The sequence below is a fragment of the Nilaparvata lugens genome, chromosome 5 (assembly GCF_014356525.2).
Source record: "Nilaparvata lugens isolate BPH chromosome 5, ASM1435652v1, whole genome shotgun sequence".
In the NCBI taxonomy this organism is placed as follows: Eukaryota; Metazoa; Arthropoda; class Insecta; order Hemiptera; family Delphacidae; genus Nilaparvata; species Nilaparvata lugens.
The window spans coordinates 2,717,044-2,729,736 of record NC_052508.1 but is presented as its reverse complement, the minus strand read 5'-3'; the positions used below and the strand labels follow the sequence as shown (position 1 = coordinate 2,729,736).

Below are 12,693 nucleotides of genomic sequence, written 5' to 3'. Positions count from 1 at the left end.
TTTGTATGTTCTAAAATAACTTTAGAAAGAATTGATCAATTAGCTTCAAATTTTAAACACGTATTCTTCAAACCTTTATACAGGTCTAGTTCGTTGGACATCAAAATTGACTCACTCCTTCTTCCTTTTTCAGGATATAACAGGAATTGAAAGTGCATATGAAAAAAAAATGTTTTGATTTATCATTTAGTCAGCTAAAGAATTCATTGCATGCAATCACATCTGTTTTTCCATTTATTCATTCATAACATCAGCTGAGGCTATTTGGAAGCTATCACACAGAGAGACCTTCATGCGCTGACACATGATTTCAGCTGGTTAATATATAACATAATAATTTACAACCTTTACATCAACAAACTGGTTGAGATATCAATGGGCGGTTTTCGCCATTTATTTCTTCTTAGAACTATGTATCTAAATCATGTATCACATGACCACCTTCTTATTTAAAAATTAATATAAATTTGTATTCATATGAGGGACAAAAATGTTGAAGCCACAGAGTAATTTTTGAAGAGTTTCACTTCAAATAGGATCCCCCAACAAACCTCCTGTCAAATTATTCTTGTGAAAGGAATATTTAACTGTTTTCATGAATTCCACCAACTCTGTATAATTAAAAGTTGCGGGTTTCAAAGATTACAATACAACAGTAAATACTTGAGCGAGTTCTCCAGCCCAGGGGGTCACTAGTTTATATAAGTGTCTGATATACAGGGTGATTCACGAGGATATGCGGTAACTTTGAGAGCTCATTCAATATGTAAAAATAATGAAAAAAACTTATATAAACATAGGTCCGGAAATGTTTCGTTAGCGAGTTATACAGGGTTAAAGATTTCGCCTGGATTTCAGTTCCGCTGAGTAAATGAAGACTCTCTGAAATTCTGGGAAGTTAAATTCAGGGGCGAATGCCATTGTTTCTTATGGTTTTTTACCTGAAAAATTGATTAGAACAGGTCCCAGAACTGTAAGATGAGTAGTTTTTGAGTAATCCAGTGTAAAATGCAAAAACATTGAGTAAAAAAACACAATTTTTACATTTGGCCAGCAATCGCTTTGTTATTTTACCAATAAACTGATCAAATTTCAGAACAAAACTTGTAGAAAATTTAATTCTAAACAAAACGGTATGATTAAAGTATACAGAAAGTGAACAGATAATCGATTAAAGGAAGTTTTATTGAAAACTGTAATGTAAAGTTATGCAATAAAATTACAGTAAATGCTCAAAAATGTTGCCATTAACTTCAATGCATCTTTCTGCTCGTTTAAGAATTGCTCTTGTTGCTTTTCGTAGTTCTACGGGGCTCTCCTTTAACTGCACAAAGGCTTCATTAATTCGATCAAGTAACGCCTCACGGGAATTTACTTTGACCTCGTAAACATGATCTTTCATCCATCCCCATATGCAGAAGTCCAATGGCGTATGATCTGGTGACCTTGGTGGCCAGTGTATAGGACCACCACGACCGATCCATTTATTTGGGAACTGATGATTTAGATAGGTGGAAACATCATTTGAAAAATGTGGCGGTGCGCCATCATGCTGGAAGTACATCTTGCGTCGCGTTGCAAGAGGAACATCTTCCAGCAATGTCGGTAATTCTTCTTGAAGAAACTATAAGTACGCCTGACCTGTTAAGCGCTCTAGAAAAATAAACGGTCCAATTAGCTTATCATCAATAACACCACACCATACATTAATGTTAAAACGGTATTGAAAGTTACGTTCAATTGTTGCATGAGGGTTCCCTTCTGCCCATGAATGTTGGTTTCGTAAATTGTTGATACCATCACGAGTGAACTGTGACTCATCGGTAAATAAAATGTACTTGAAGAGTTGACGATGATTGACTAACCAATTGCAGTACTCCAAGCGATGTTCATTGTCTCCTGGTTGTAAATGCTGTACTTTTTGTTTATGGTAGGGATAAAGGTTGTTCTTATTAAGTGTTCTCCAAACTTTACTTTGTGAAACCCTAAACCGCTTTGAAATACATCTTGTACTAATACCTGGACTACGTTCAACAGCAGCAATAATGTTTTCTTCTACATTAACATCATGTTGGCGAGGGCGGTCAGACTGGATCTTTACGCTTGGAAGTGATCCTGTTTCCCGTAACGTACGAAATGTAGAAATAATGGTTCTAGCATTTGGAATTCTACGATAAGGGTAACGTTGTCTGTATTCTTCCACAGCGATTGTAGCATTGCCTTCACATACACCGTAAATAAACACCATTTCGGCGTATTCTTCAGTTGAAAATAAGTATGGCATTACTACTCCAACAATTTAATAATTACTATGGACAAAACAATGCTAACACGGACTACAATTCAATACGACGAACAGAACAATACACACGTGGACTAAAACTCAGTTGTTACCTCTCAAGGAATTAAAATTCTACATTTCAAATCACATCATTGTTGATCAGCTGTTATTGTAGTGCCAACTTATGAAAAACAAATTATCCGCTCAACATGTGTATTTTTTTTATTATTTATGTTTGTTGTTTATGTTTATTTCTTTATTTTAAAACTGTGTTTTAATATTATTTTATTTTGAAATTTTAGTAAAAAAATCAAGGTGTTAAATTTAAGTAAAAATCATTAACTTTTTACAGATCTTAATAAGAAATCAACAGAGTTATTGTCGGCCAAATGAAAAACGTGTGTTGTTCTGTTTTCAATAAAACTTCCTTTAATCGATTATCTGTTCACTTTCTGTATACTTTAATCATACCGTTTTGTTTAGAATTAAATTTTCTACAAGTTTTGTTCTGAAATTTGATCAGTTTATTGGTAAAATAACAAAGCGATTGCTGGTCAAATGTAAAAATTGTGTTTTTTTACTCAATGTTTTTGCATTTTACACTGGATTACTCAAAAACTACTCATCTTCCAGTTCTGGGACCTGTTCTAATCAATTTTTCAGGTAAAAAACCATAAGAAACAATGGCATTTGCCCCTAAATTTAACTTCCCAGAATTTCAGAGAGTCTTCATTTACTCAGCGGAACTGAAATCCAGGCGAAATCTTTAACCCTGTATAACTCGCTAACGAAACATTTCCGGACCTATGTTTATATAAGTTTTTTTCATTATTTTTACATATAGAATGAGCTCTCAAAGTTACCGCATATCCTCGTGAATCACCCTGTATATGGTACAGTACTTTATCTGTAATCTTGAGAAGCTTATTATTATATTATACGTCAGTTCATAGTACATTATTTAACAGGTATATTGATTGCATAACTTTGATTAGGCTACCTAAAAAAATGTATTGAAATTACAGTGACAGTCAAATCTCATACAAAACAGCCGAACTAATTCTAGATCTTGATAATCTCTTATTTCCAAAATAAATTGATATTGGTACTTGAAACTGACAATTCCACTTTCATCAATTCTGATTAGCTGCTCAAAAATACTGGTATTTTCGAAAGCGAAAATATTGAATCAAGATTGATGGAAGGTAAAGACGCCCAGTATAAATGAGAGATCTAGTTATTTCCGATCTCAGCTCATTAAGTGTCTGCAACTAAACAGGAATAACAACGATGAAAGTGTTCGATGCAGTGATAATGATAGGTTCAACAATGCTACCTACATTTCCTGATTCCTCCTCATCTTATTGAATAATCAGCCGCAAAGTTCAGATGTGTTTCCTCTTCAACGTTAGTGGAGAAGCAGTTTCAAAGACATTATTCACTATATATGTGCACTTCAATAGTATGTACAGAATGCTATGATTGGACAAAACATGATTAAGTGGTTTAGTGAGAAATTATTGTAGAAGGTGAATAACACATATAATCCTATATTCACTATTGCATTAGAAAATTCTATCTAAAACATTTACAGATGGAATCTATAGTAATAGTATAGTATATAGTATAGGAATTTATAGTAATAAAATAAATTGGATATAAAATGATCAATATATTATTTACTGTACTATCCAATATTTGATGTGATCCAATATCCAATGATGTGAAAAATTATTAGCATGTAGAACCTTTTTGTTCTGCCTCCAATTTAAGTATAGTAAGTATTGTGGTAAAAATATCTAGAACCTACCAAGCTATATAATAATATCTAATGGAAGTATTGAGAAATTTTAGAATGCCTTATTCTTATAATTTATAAGTCTCAAAGCCTATTTGAGTACCTATAATATTCCATTCATTATTTTGAATAAAGATTTAAATCATTTTCTCAATTTGCTAGTCAAATTGAGGAACTGGATGTTCCCTACTATGATAACTTGATGCGGTTTATAGTTTATTAATAGGTGAGCATTATATAGTTACTGTTTGATCAATCAACATGTTGATTAGTAAGTATCAAGACTGATTATTTCTTGCGCTCCTATAATATAGGGCGACTTCGCCTAATACATGTTTCGTTGTGGATGATGCCCACAACAGAGTTTCTTGGTTGTGCGTGGGTGATGGTAGGAGGTGATCATCTTAGGCTATACATTCCCATGTAGTCTATATTGTTATAATATACCCTCTATATTCCTATCTACACATCAAAAACAAAATGAACTCCCCCATCAACTAGGACTATCGTTTTAACCTTTTTTTGTAACCAACGTAAAATTCCAATTTATTATTGTGTAATGTTTGTAAATAATGTTTCTCACCACACAGTAACCTACTTAATAGAACTCGATGTGTAACGGGTCAACATGGATAGTAAATGTGTGAAAATTTCAAAAATTAAAACAAATAGGTTCAACATTGTCATTCAATGACTATCATTCCCAACAATCAATCTCAATTAATAACCAATCAGCCCAAAATTTCAAATAAGTAGACACAGTATTCTGATGTAATATATCCTATTCCAGACAAGCAATTTTCAAAGTAAAGGAAAATCGGTCTCAAGTGAGTGCAGGGAACATTCAATCTGAAATTGAAATGGAATCGCCGAGAAGGTTACCCTACTAGAATACTCAGAAGAAAGTGCACTCAAAGTTGGGAGTTAGTTGAAATTCAGTTGTCACCTGACACTGACAGCCATGTGATAATGCGATTGCTCCATGAAACGGGACCCGCTTGCTTTCTCAGCACGTAGCCCACTGGGATTCACTTAAACTATCAGAATTCCGGGTAAGCAGCAACACTGCTGCCCATTAAACATACGCTGAACGTTTCAAGTGAATCTGATACTGTCAGCTTTCCTTATGAAAACACCAATGCTGACAGATCAAAGTGAAATTTACTGTAGGTACCATATCGTTGAATGTGCAACCAAACAGTGCAAGTGAGTTATTGGTGACAGTGTGTGGCGGGTGGCGGTGCCATAGGGCTACTACTAATAAGACACACACACACACTGCTTTGCTTTGCCAGCCCGAATACTAATGCCGAGCATAAAAATCGTGCGACTCTTATTGAAAGTTGTGCATGTGCAATGTTGACTCTCACTTAGCCAGCAAAATTCAGTCCAACTTATTTATAGTAACTATATGAAGAGCTAGAGAGAAGAGAGATCCGGCTTTCAAATAAATATTGAAAATGATGCACATACACAAACAATATTGGAGACATTGTGAACAATGAGATTTCCATTCCATTTGATCAAACAGAGGTTTATCAAATTTAATCTTGAATGACGAGACTTTCATATTATTATCATCAAATAAATACTATAATGTAAATCATTGATTGTGCTTCAATGTTGAATCCATCAGACTGACTGGAGATAGGTTCACTTTAAACTGTCAGCATTCTTTGAAATAACATGAATTATTTCCATTCAACAAAAGCTGATGGTTTAATGTGAATCTCATAATAGTGTCTTCTACTAAGGTGATATAAAGTTTTTCATCATCCTCCTGAAACCAGATTTGAATAATAAAGTTGTTCAAAATATTTGAAAGAGAGAAAAAAATCTGGTGTGGCGCACTCACACAACTTTCCTTGCCGTTATGAAAATTGATCACCTGACGCTAGTGTTCCCGTGCATACTAGTTTACTATTCAAGATCTGAGCCAGCTGGTGACAGTACAATAACGCTCGATACACACGAGATCTGCTATCTCTTCATAGTGAATGATCTAATAGAATCAACAGTTTGCAATTGAAATAACATTTTCTCTAATTTCGAGCTCATTTTAGATGAAAATGTTACTGAACATTAATTGTAGAGATTTTCATGCTCAATCTTTTCCACTTGGATTTTTTTTGTTTTAATTGTATCTGAAGCCTGATAATTGGGAATCTAAAATCAAATTTTGCATAGATGGGGCGGAGCTCCTGGAATTTTCACAGATATGTGACTTGTATCAGTTGATAGAGCTTATCAATGACTATTTCAGGTATAAATTTGATCAAAATCGTTGGAGCCGTTTTCGAGAAAATCGCGAAAAACCCTGTTTTTAACATTTTCGCCATTTTAAATTGCATTTGATCGAAATTGTTCGTGTCGGATCCTTATAGTGTAAGGACCTTAAGTTTCAAATTTCAAGTCATTCCCTTAATTGGGAGATGAGATATCGTGTACACAGACGCACAAACTCATACACACACACACATACAGACCAATACCCAAAAACCACTTGTTTGGATTCAGGGGACCTTGAAACGTATAGACATTTAGAAATTGAGGTACCTTAATTTTTTTCGGAAAGCAATACTTTCCTTACCTATGGTAATAGGGCAAGGAAAGTAAATAATTGTTGTGGACAATGAAAAATTCTTGTTAATTGTTGTACAGTACTATAGAGTAAATCCAGTTAATATTTCATCAGTAGATGAAATCCTATTTTACTATAGATTTCTTTAGAATCACAAATTTAGCTTTCAAAGTTTTTCTAATGAGCAAGCAAAATACTGGAAAAGCTCATAACAGAATTCCTTAGCATATCAAATATTTGGAGCAAGTGAATGGTGAGATATCGGAAAATAAAAATACCAAATTGAAGATAACAACTTTTAACGATCCAAATTTGTTAATTACATATTTTACACACAATTTTCCGTAGACAAATAAATACATAGGATATTTTGTATTGAAAACACAATTACCAAAGTGTCTACCACATGACATCAATTTATGAATTGTAATATCCGAAACATGATACAAATATTTATGAAAAACCGAATAACTTACGTTTTTGGAGAATAACAATCTTAATATTAGTTTGATAATGACAAATTAAGACTAACTTAGAAAAATTTCAACACAATATTCATCAATTTATGGTAGATAATTGTATTAATTTAATCATAATTCAATCAGTTTCATGTTATGTAACTTAAGGATGGCTGCCTTTTGCAAAGTATGTAAGTGAGATGGAGTTCATGATGCAACATTTTTCATCAGGGCTGAATTATTGTGAAAAGTTGAGATGTGAATTACCTATTGGTGAAAGTTTAATATAATTAAAAATATTCTCTAATGATTGTATAATACGTTTTACAAACAAAAAAAAAAGACAAAGTATAGAATCATCATTCAAATATCAACCTGAATATTCTCTAAAAAATAGAATAATATTACATGGAAATACTACTCCAGTGACACTTCTAAAAAGATTTTTGCACAGATCAGTTAGGGAGACAATCTTTTACATTTTATATTTTTACAATCTGTTCAAAATAAATGCTACTTAATTGCTATGCAAATTTCACACCCACTCTTGTTATCGTATTAGCTATTTCTGAGATGAGGTGCTGAGCCACCTTTGCGATTTTTTATTCAACTAACCTTTTTCCAATAAATTTAACTTGCATAACATATATGACTATAATTCAATCTATTACTACAGTAGATAATACTTTCATAATATAGTAACCAATTTATTGTGAATAGAGTAATCCTTAAACGAAATAGTGGATGAAATGTGTATGGATTTCTACGTCGGAAATTTAGTTTTGTTTAGCATCACATTTCCAAATTAAACAAAGTCTACCATTCTCTACGGAAAATTACAATCAGGTAAGGGTAATTTTGAAATAATAAAACAATTATTATTCAACACTCCCACAGATAATGAAAAAAAATTCTTGCCGAAACAATATTAGATATATTGTAAACTTTTGGAATATTAAATTTCACCCATCTGCTGGAAAATTGAACACAGCCTCAATTATTTACACCAAATTTTGAAAACAAGCACACTTGAGTAGAAAACGTTCAGGTGAAAATATAAAGAAAATACCGAGTAGACTAATCTAAACAAAACGTTTTGAAATTCTAATAGACTTCAATCAATTTTAGCAAGCCGATAATAATGATTCACTTATCATAAAACTATAATGTTGAAATGAAAATTATTTTTCACTGTTATTAGGCCAACAAGGGCAACATTTTGCAAGAAATTGGGTATCTATAATATACCTTTTATTTGTTAGGGCTACTATTAATGAATTATCAAGAAATAGAAATAAAAAATCTAAGTATCCTTTTTTAAATTTTTCACTCACAAAATGTTTCAACAGTAACAGACTCACTTGATAATTACATTACTGTTGAAACATGTTGAGTAGAGAAAATTTAAAATAAAGGTACTTGGATTTTTAATTTTTATTTCTATTTCTTAATACATATTATATTAGTCCACACAAAGCTAGTTCACATAATAGTTGACAGAATTGAAAGTTTATTTTCTTAGACATCTGTAATTTAAATTACATGTATTAATTGGTCCGTATTAAAAAATACCAAATAAATTTCAAGTATTTTAAAGAGTAATACAGTAGTTATATTCAATAATAGCTATACTACAGAAATGTTCGTTACAATCTGAGTGAAATTAGTAAATATAGGCTACCTAATAACAGCAATCTGTAGTTGGTTATAAAATCATTCATTAATACAAAACTAAATATTGATTTAGAAAATAAAAATTTTAAGAGTGCATACTCTGTATAGAAATAATAGAGATCGTGGTCCTTATTCCAAAATTTCAAGAGTTTCTCATAGAGCAATATATCATCATTAATTAATGTGAACTACAGCAATATCCACTATTGCCACAAAAATGTTAGTTACATCTTGAGTACGATTAGTAAACGTACATAAATAGTAATCACTTCAATGACATTCAAATACAAACAATATTAAATATAAATTTAGAAAGTAAACCTTTCAAACTATATACCATGCGTATAAAAAATGAAAGATTGATTTAGAAAATGAACGTTTCAAACTATATACCATGTATATAAAAATAGAAGATTAATTTAGAGAATAAACAGTGGATAGGATAATAAATTATGCCATTTTTGGGAAGGTGTTAAATATACATCATCTCAGCCATGTGCGACATTTTCTTGGGGATATGTACAAACAGGTCGAAATAGCTGGCCAGCTCGTCGATATTGGTATCATCACAGTTCATCGATTGGCGCGCTTGGACAGAGCAAGATGGCGTCTGGGGGGCGGGAGCGGAGGCAGAGGAAGATGAGGAGGAGGAGGAGGCGGCGGCAGTGGGAGGCAGCCTGGGAGGTTGCACTCGGAGGTAGGAGGGACGACTGAACTCATCGCTGTCGTCGAACAGAGGTGAACTGCTACCACTCACCAAACACCGGAAATCAGTCTGATGCTCGCTAGGAGTCGCGGAGCCCAGAACCTTGCCACCTGTTTTGCCCAGGTCGATGCCGCGTTTGGGCAGCAGCCGCTCACCAGCACTAGCCATCCCTATCTTGGGTCCCGCAGCCGACGACGAAGCAGCAGCCAGTTTGCCGCTCGCGGTGCCGTCCACCAGCCTCAGCACTGGGTCCCGCAACACCTTCCTCGAGTTGCCCAGCCGACTCCTCTGCAGCACAGGCCGCTTGAATGTCTTGCGCAACACGTTGTCCTCCGGGTGACGGCGCTTGTTGCAGTGACATGTCTCCGAGGTGCACTCTGCGCCCGACAGAGACAGTGACTCCAACACTGACTCGGGGTCGAGGTCGTCTTCCGGGCGACGCTTCAAGTCGGCGCTGTTTCGTTTACATTTCGGGTCCGTTCTGTAACAGAATAATTCGAATCACTCACTAGAATCATAGTTTTCTTAGCAATGATTCTTAGACAGAACCCATAGACTTGTACCAGACTAATTATGACGATTGCTCTCATTGATGTCTTTTTTCATAAAGATTACAATATTACAAATCATGAAAACAGAACAAAAATATACAACCTTGAAAACAAAATCAAATTAAAATTTGCACTATTAAGCTTCATTAAATTTATAAAATTATGTAATAAGATGGGTCTGCCTGCGATGATAACCACTTTATATGTATGCTGGCTAAGATTTCACTTTGAGATAATTGAGAATTAACCAGTTTATTATTACATCCTATATCCTATACTATTAAACGAGCAATTTCTGTTTACATGTTTATATTTATGTCTGTATGTCACCGGATTTCGAAAATGATTAACGATTCTCACGAAATTTAGTAGGTTTATAATATAAAAAATCGATTGTACTAGGTCTCATTCCTGGGAAAACTCGCTGAAGGACATTAAAGGGATAAGAATTATTCATCCTTGGTGAAACAGCTGAACAAGAGACGATCAAATTTTAATCCTGATTAATTCAGGAGAACCAATCAGAAAAGCTTACTTTTTAAAATGGTCTTCTCTGATTTGATTTACGTGAAATTAATCAGGATTAAAATTTAACCGGCTTTTGTGCAACAGGGCCTGTGTGAGATTTTTTGCATTCCACTGGGAATTAATTTCAATCCACTGTGATCAGATGGAACCTTTCGGTATAAACTATAAATATATTATAATTTCCTCTTTAGTAATGAATTTTCTATGCTTTTGTACACCAGAGCGAAACTCGGTTCCGATATTCTATGTAATGCCGCATCTACATGTTGGCCCAGCCTGCTATGTGACAACTGCCCAATGAAGGCCAGCGGTAGCCAGCGTTGGCTACCACCCATCCACAGACTGCGCTGACATTGACCTTTATTGGACCAACATGTGGATGCTGCATTATGTCTAATATTGGGATAGAGTATCCAAAAGCTTATGCTTTCAATCATTACAGCACCGTAAAGTGATAAATGATCCTTTACATGAAAGGTGATAACAAAATTGAAGGATGCAATCATTTCCCACATCAAGTCTAGGATAATTTGGGCATTATTTCATCAAACAATAGGCCTAATAAACAGTGAGTTTTTAATTGTTTTATCATAGTAACAAGCTAACATCTATGTCACTAATGGATTTATTTTAACTTAAATATAACTGTTCCTTCCCGTAATTTTGAGTCCAGTTTTCAGTATTGTTTGAATCAGAATATCACTAGATTAAACCATAGAGAAACGATAGCATAAGTAGATATCCCAAGGTATAGGGCGTTCATGTCGCAACTTTTACTGTTATCCCAAGCCGATAGTTCACGTAGTCTTTCCCATGCAGCTGTGTGACGCTGGTAGTCTTTCAAATTGTGCCGTTCATACACTCTTACCCAACAAAACAGTAAAAATTGACAATAATCGACAGTAATCGGCTTGAGATAACAGTAAAAGTAGCGACATAAACGCCCTATACCATGGGATATCTACTTACGACTTACGCTATTGTTTTTCTATGATTAAACTTAGAATTTTCTCCAAAAATATTTTTAAATATAATTTACTTTAAAAGGACTGGATATCAAGTTATGATATGTAACCTGAGTCATATACAATCTACAACATATATATTATTAATAAAAATATTATGAGAAAATTAAATCAAATACAATCAAGCGAATAATCAACTCGATCAAGAGTCTCTCTAGCCTGGACTCAGATCTACCAATGTTAAAAAGTATTTAAAAATCACAGATAAGTTATTATTAAATAAATAGATAGGTTATGCACTGAAATTTACCTTTTTGGTCCTATCTCCAGCCTTTCAAGGCTAGCTGGTAAGTTCAATGTCTGTTCAGACATAGTGTGTTTTGGCCATGTACAATAAGGTTACAGAATCAACTTCCTGCTTTCACGGTTCAATTTTGGGCACGTTTTTCCCAAAGACGAAATAATCTCTGTAAAAATATACAATTAGTTAACCTTATGAGCCACCATAAATTTGGACTATAATGTAGGCTACAGGAAAACTACTAAGTAAATTTGACAAATTTTAATGTAAACAGAATATAAATGGACTGTTAATAGTAAATTCCATACAATTATTTTCATATACCAAAAAATATAGCTTGAAAATAGAAAAATTAGGATTTAGACTAAAATTATAACCTTCAGAAAAATATTGTTCTTATAAACATCTGTAAAAAATAGATCTAAACTTCTAAAAAATTATCTCAATGTTTGATTCTTACCTGTTAGTAATATGGAGAAGGTTTCAAACAAAAATTCACATGTAGTAAATAAATGCGTAATTAATATTCTCTCAATTGCAAATTCATCTTCCTGAAAGAAACGCTATTATTTTTGTTGGTTCTTGTTCTTGCATCTTCTTCCATGAGTCACTGCCATCACGATTACAGTATTGCTTTTACAGTCGAGGGCAAGTATAGAAAAAAATTACGTTTCAAAAAACTACAGCCGATGAAATAATAACAATTTCATAGATTGAAAAAAGATATAAAAGAATTCAATGTAATATTAAGTTATAATTTTTGATAGTGTCTGGAAAAAACTAAAATGGAAATATTATGTAGTCTGCTCCTTTGTGTGACAGCTGGCTTGAAGCTGAGTCATGACATTAT

At 33.5% G+C, this 12,693-nt stretch overlaps 1 protein-coding gene across 1 annotated transcript; it reads right to left on the bottom strand.

Annotated features, from left to right (window-relative positions):
• Window positions 1-6,942: 6,942 nt before the first annotated feature.
• On the bottom strand, window positions 6,943-12,655 carry LOC111064516. The gene is made up of 3 exons (XM_022352266.2): window positions 12,304-12,655; window positions 11,853-12,009; window positions 6,943-9,979 (listed from the first exon to the last, which is right to left on the bottom strand). The coding sequence occupies exons 2-3, from the start codon at window positions 11,912-11,914 to the stop codon at window positions 9,265-9,267; spliced, it is 777 nt and encodes a 258-aa protein (XP_022207958.1). The 5' UTR covers window positions 11,915-12,009; window positions 12,304-12,655; the 3' UTR covers window positions 6,943-9,264.
• Between the last annotated feature and the right edge of the window lie 38 nt (window positions 12,656-12,693).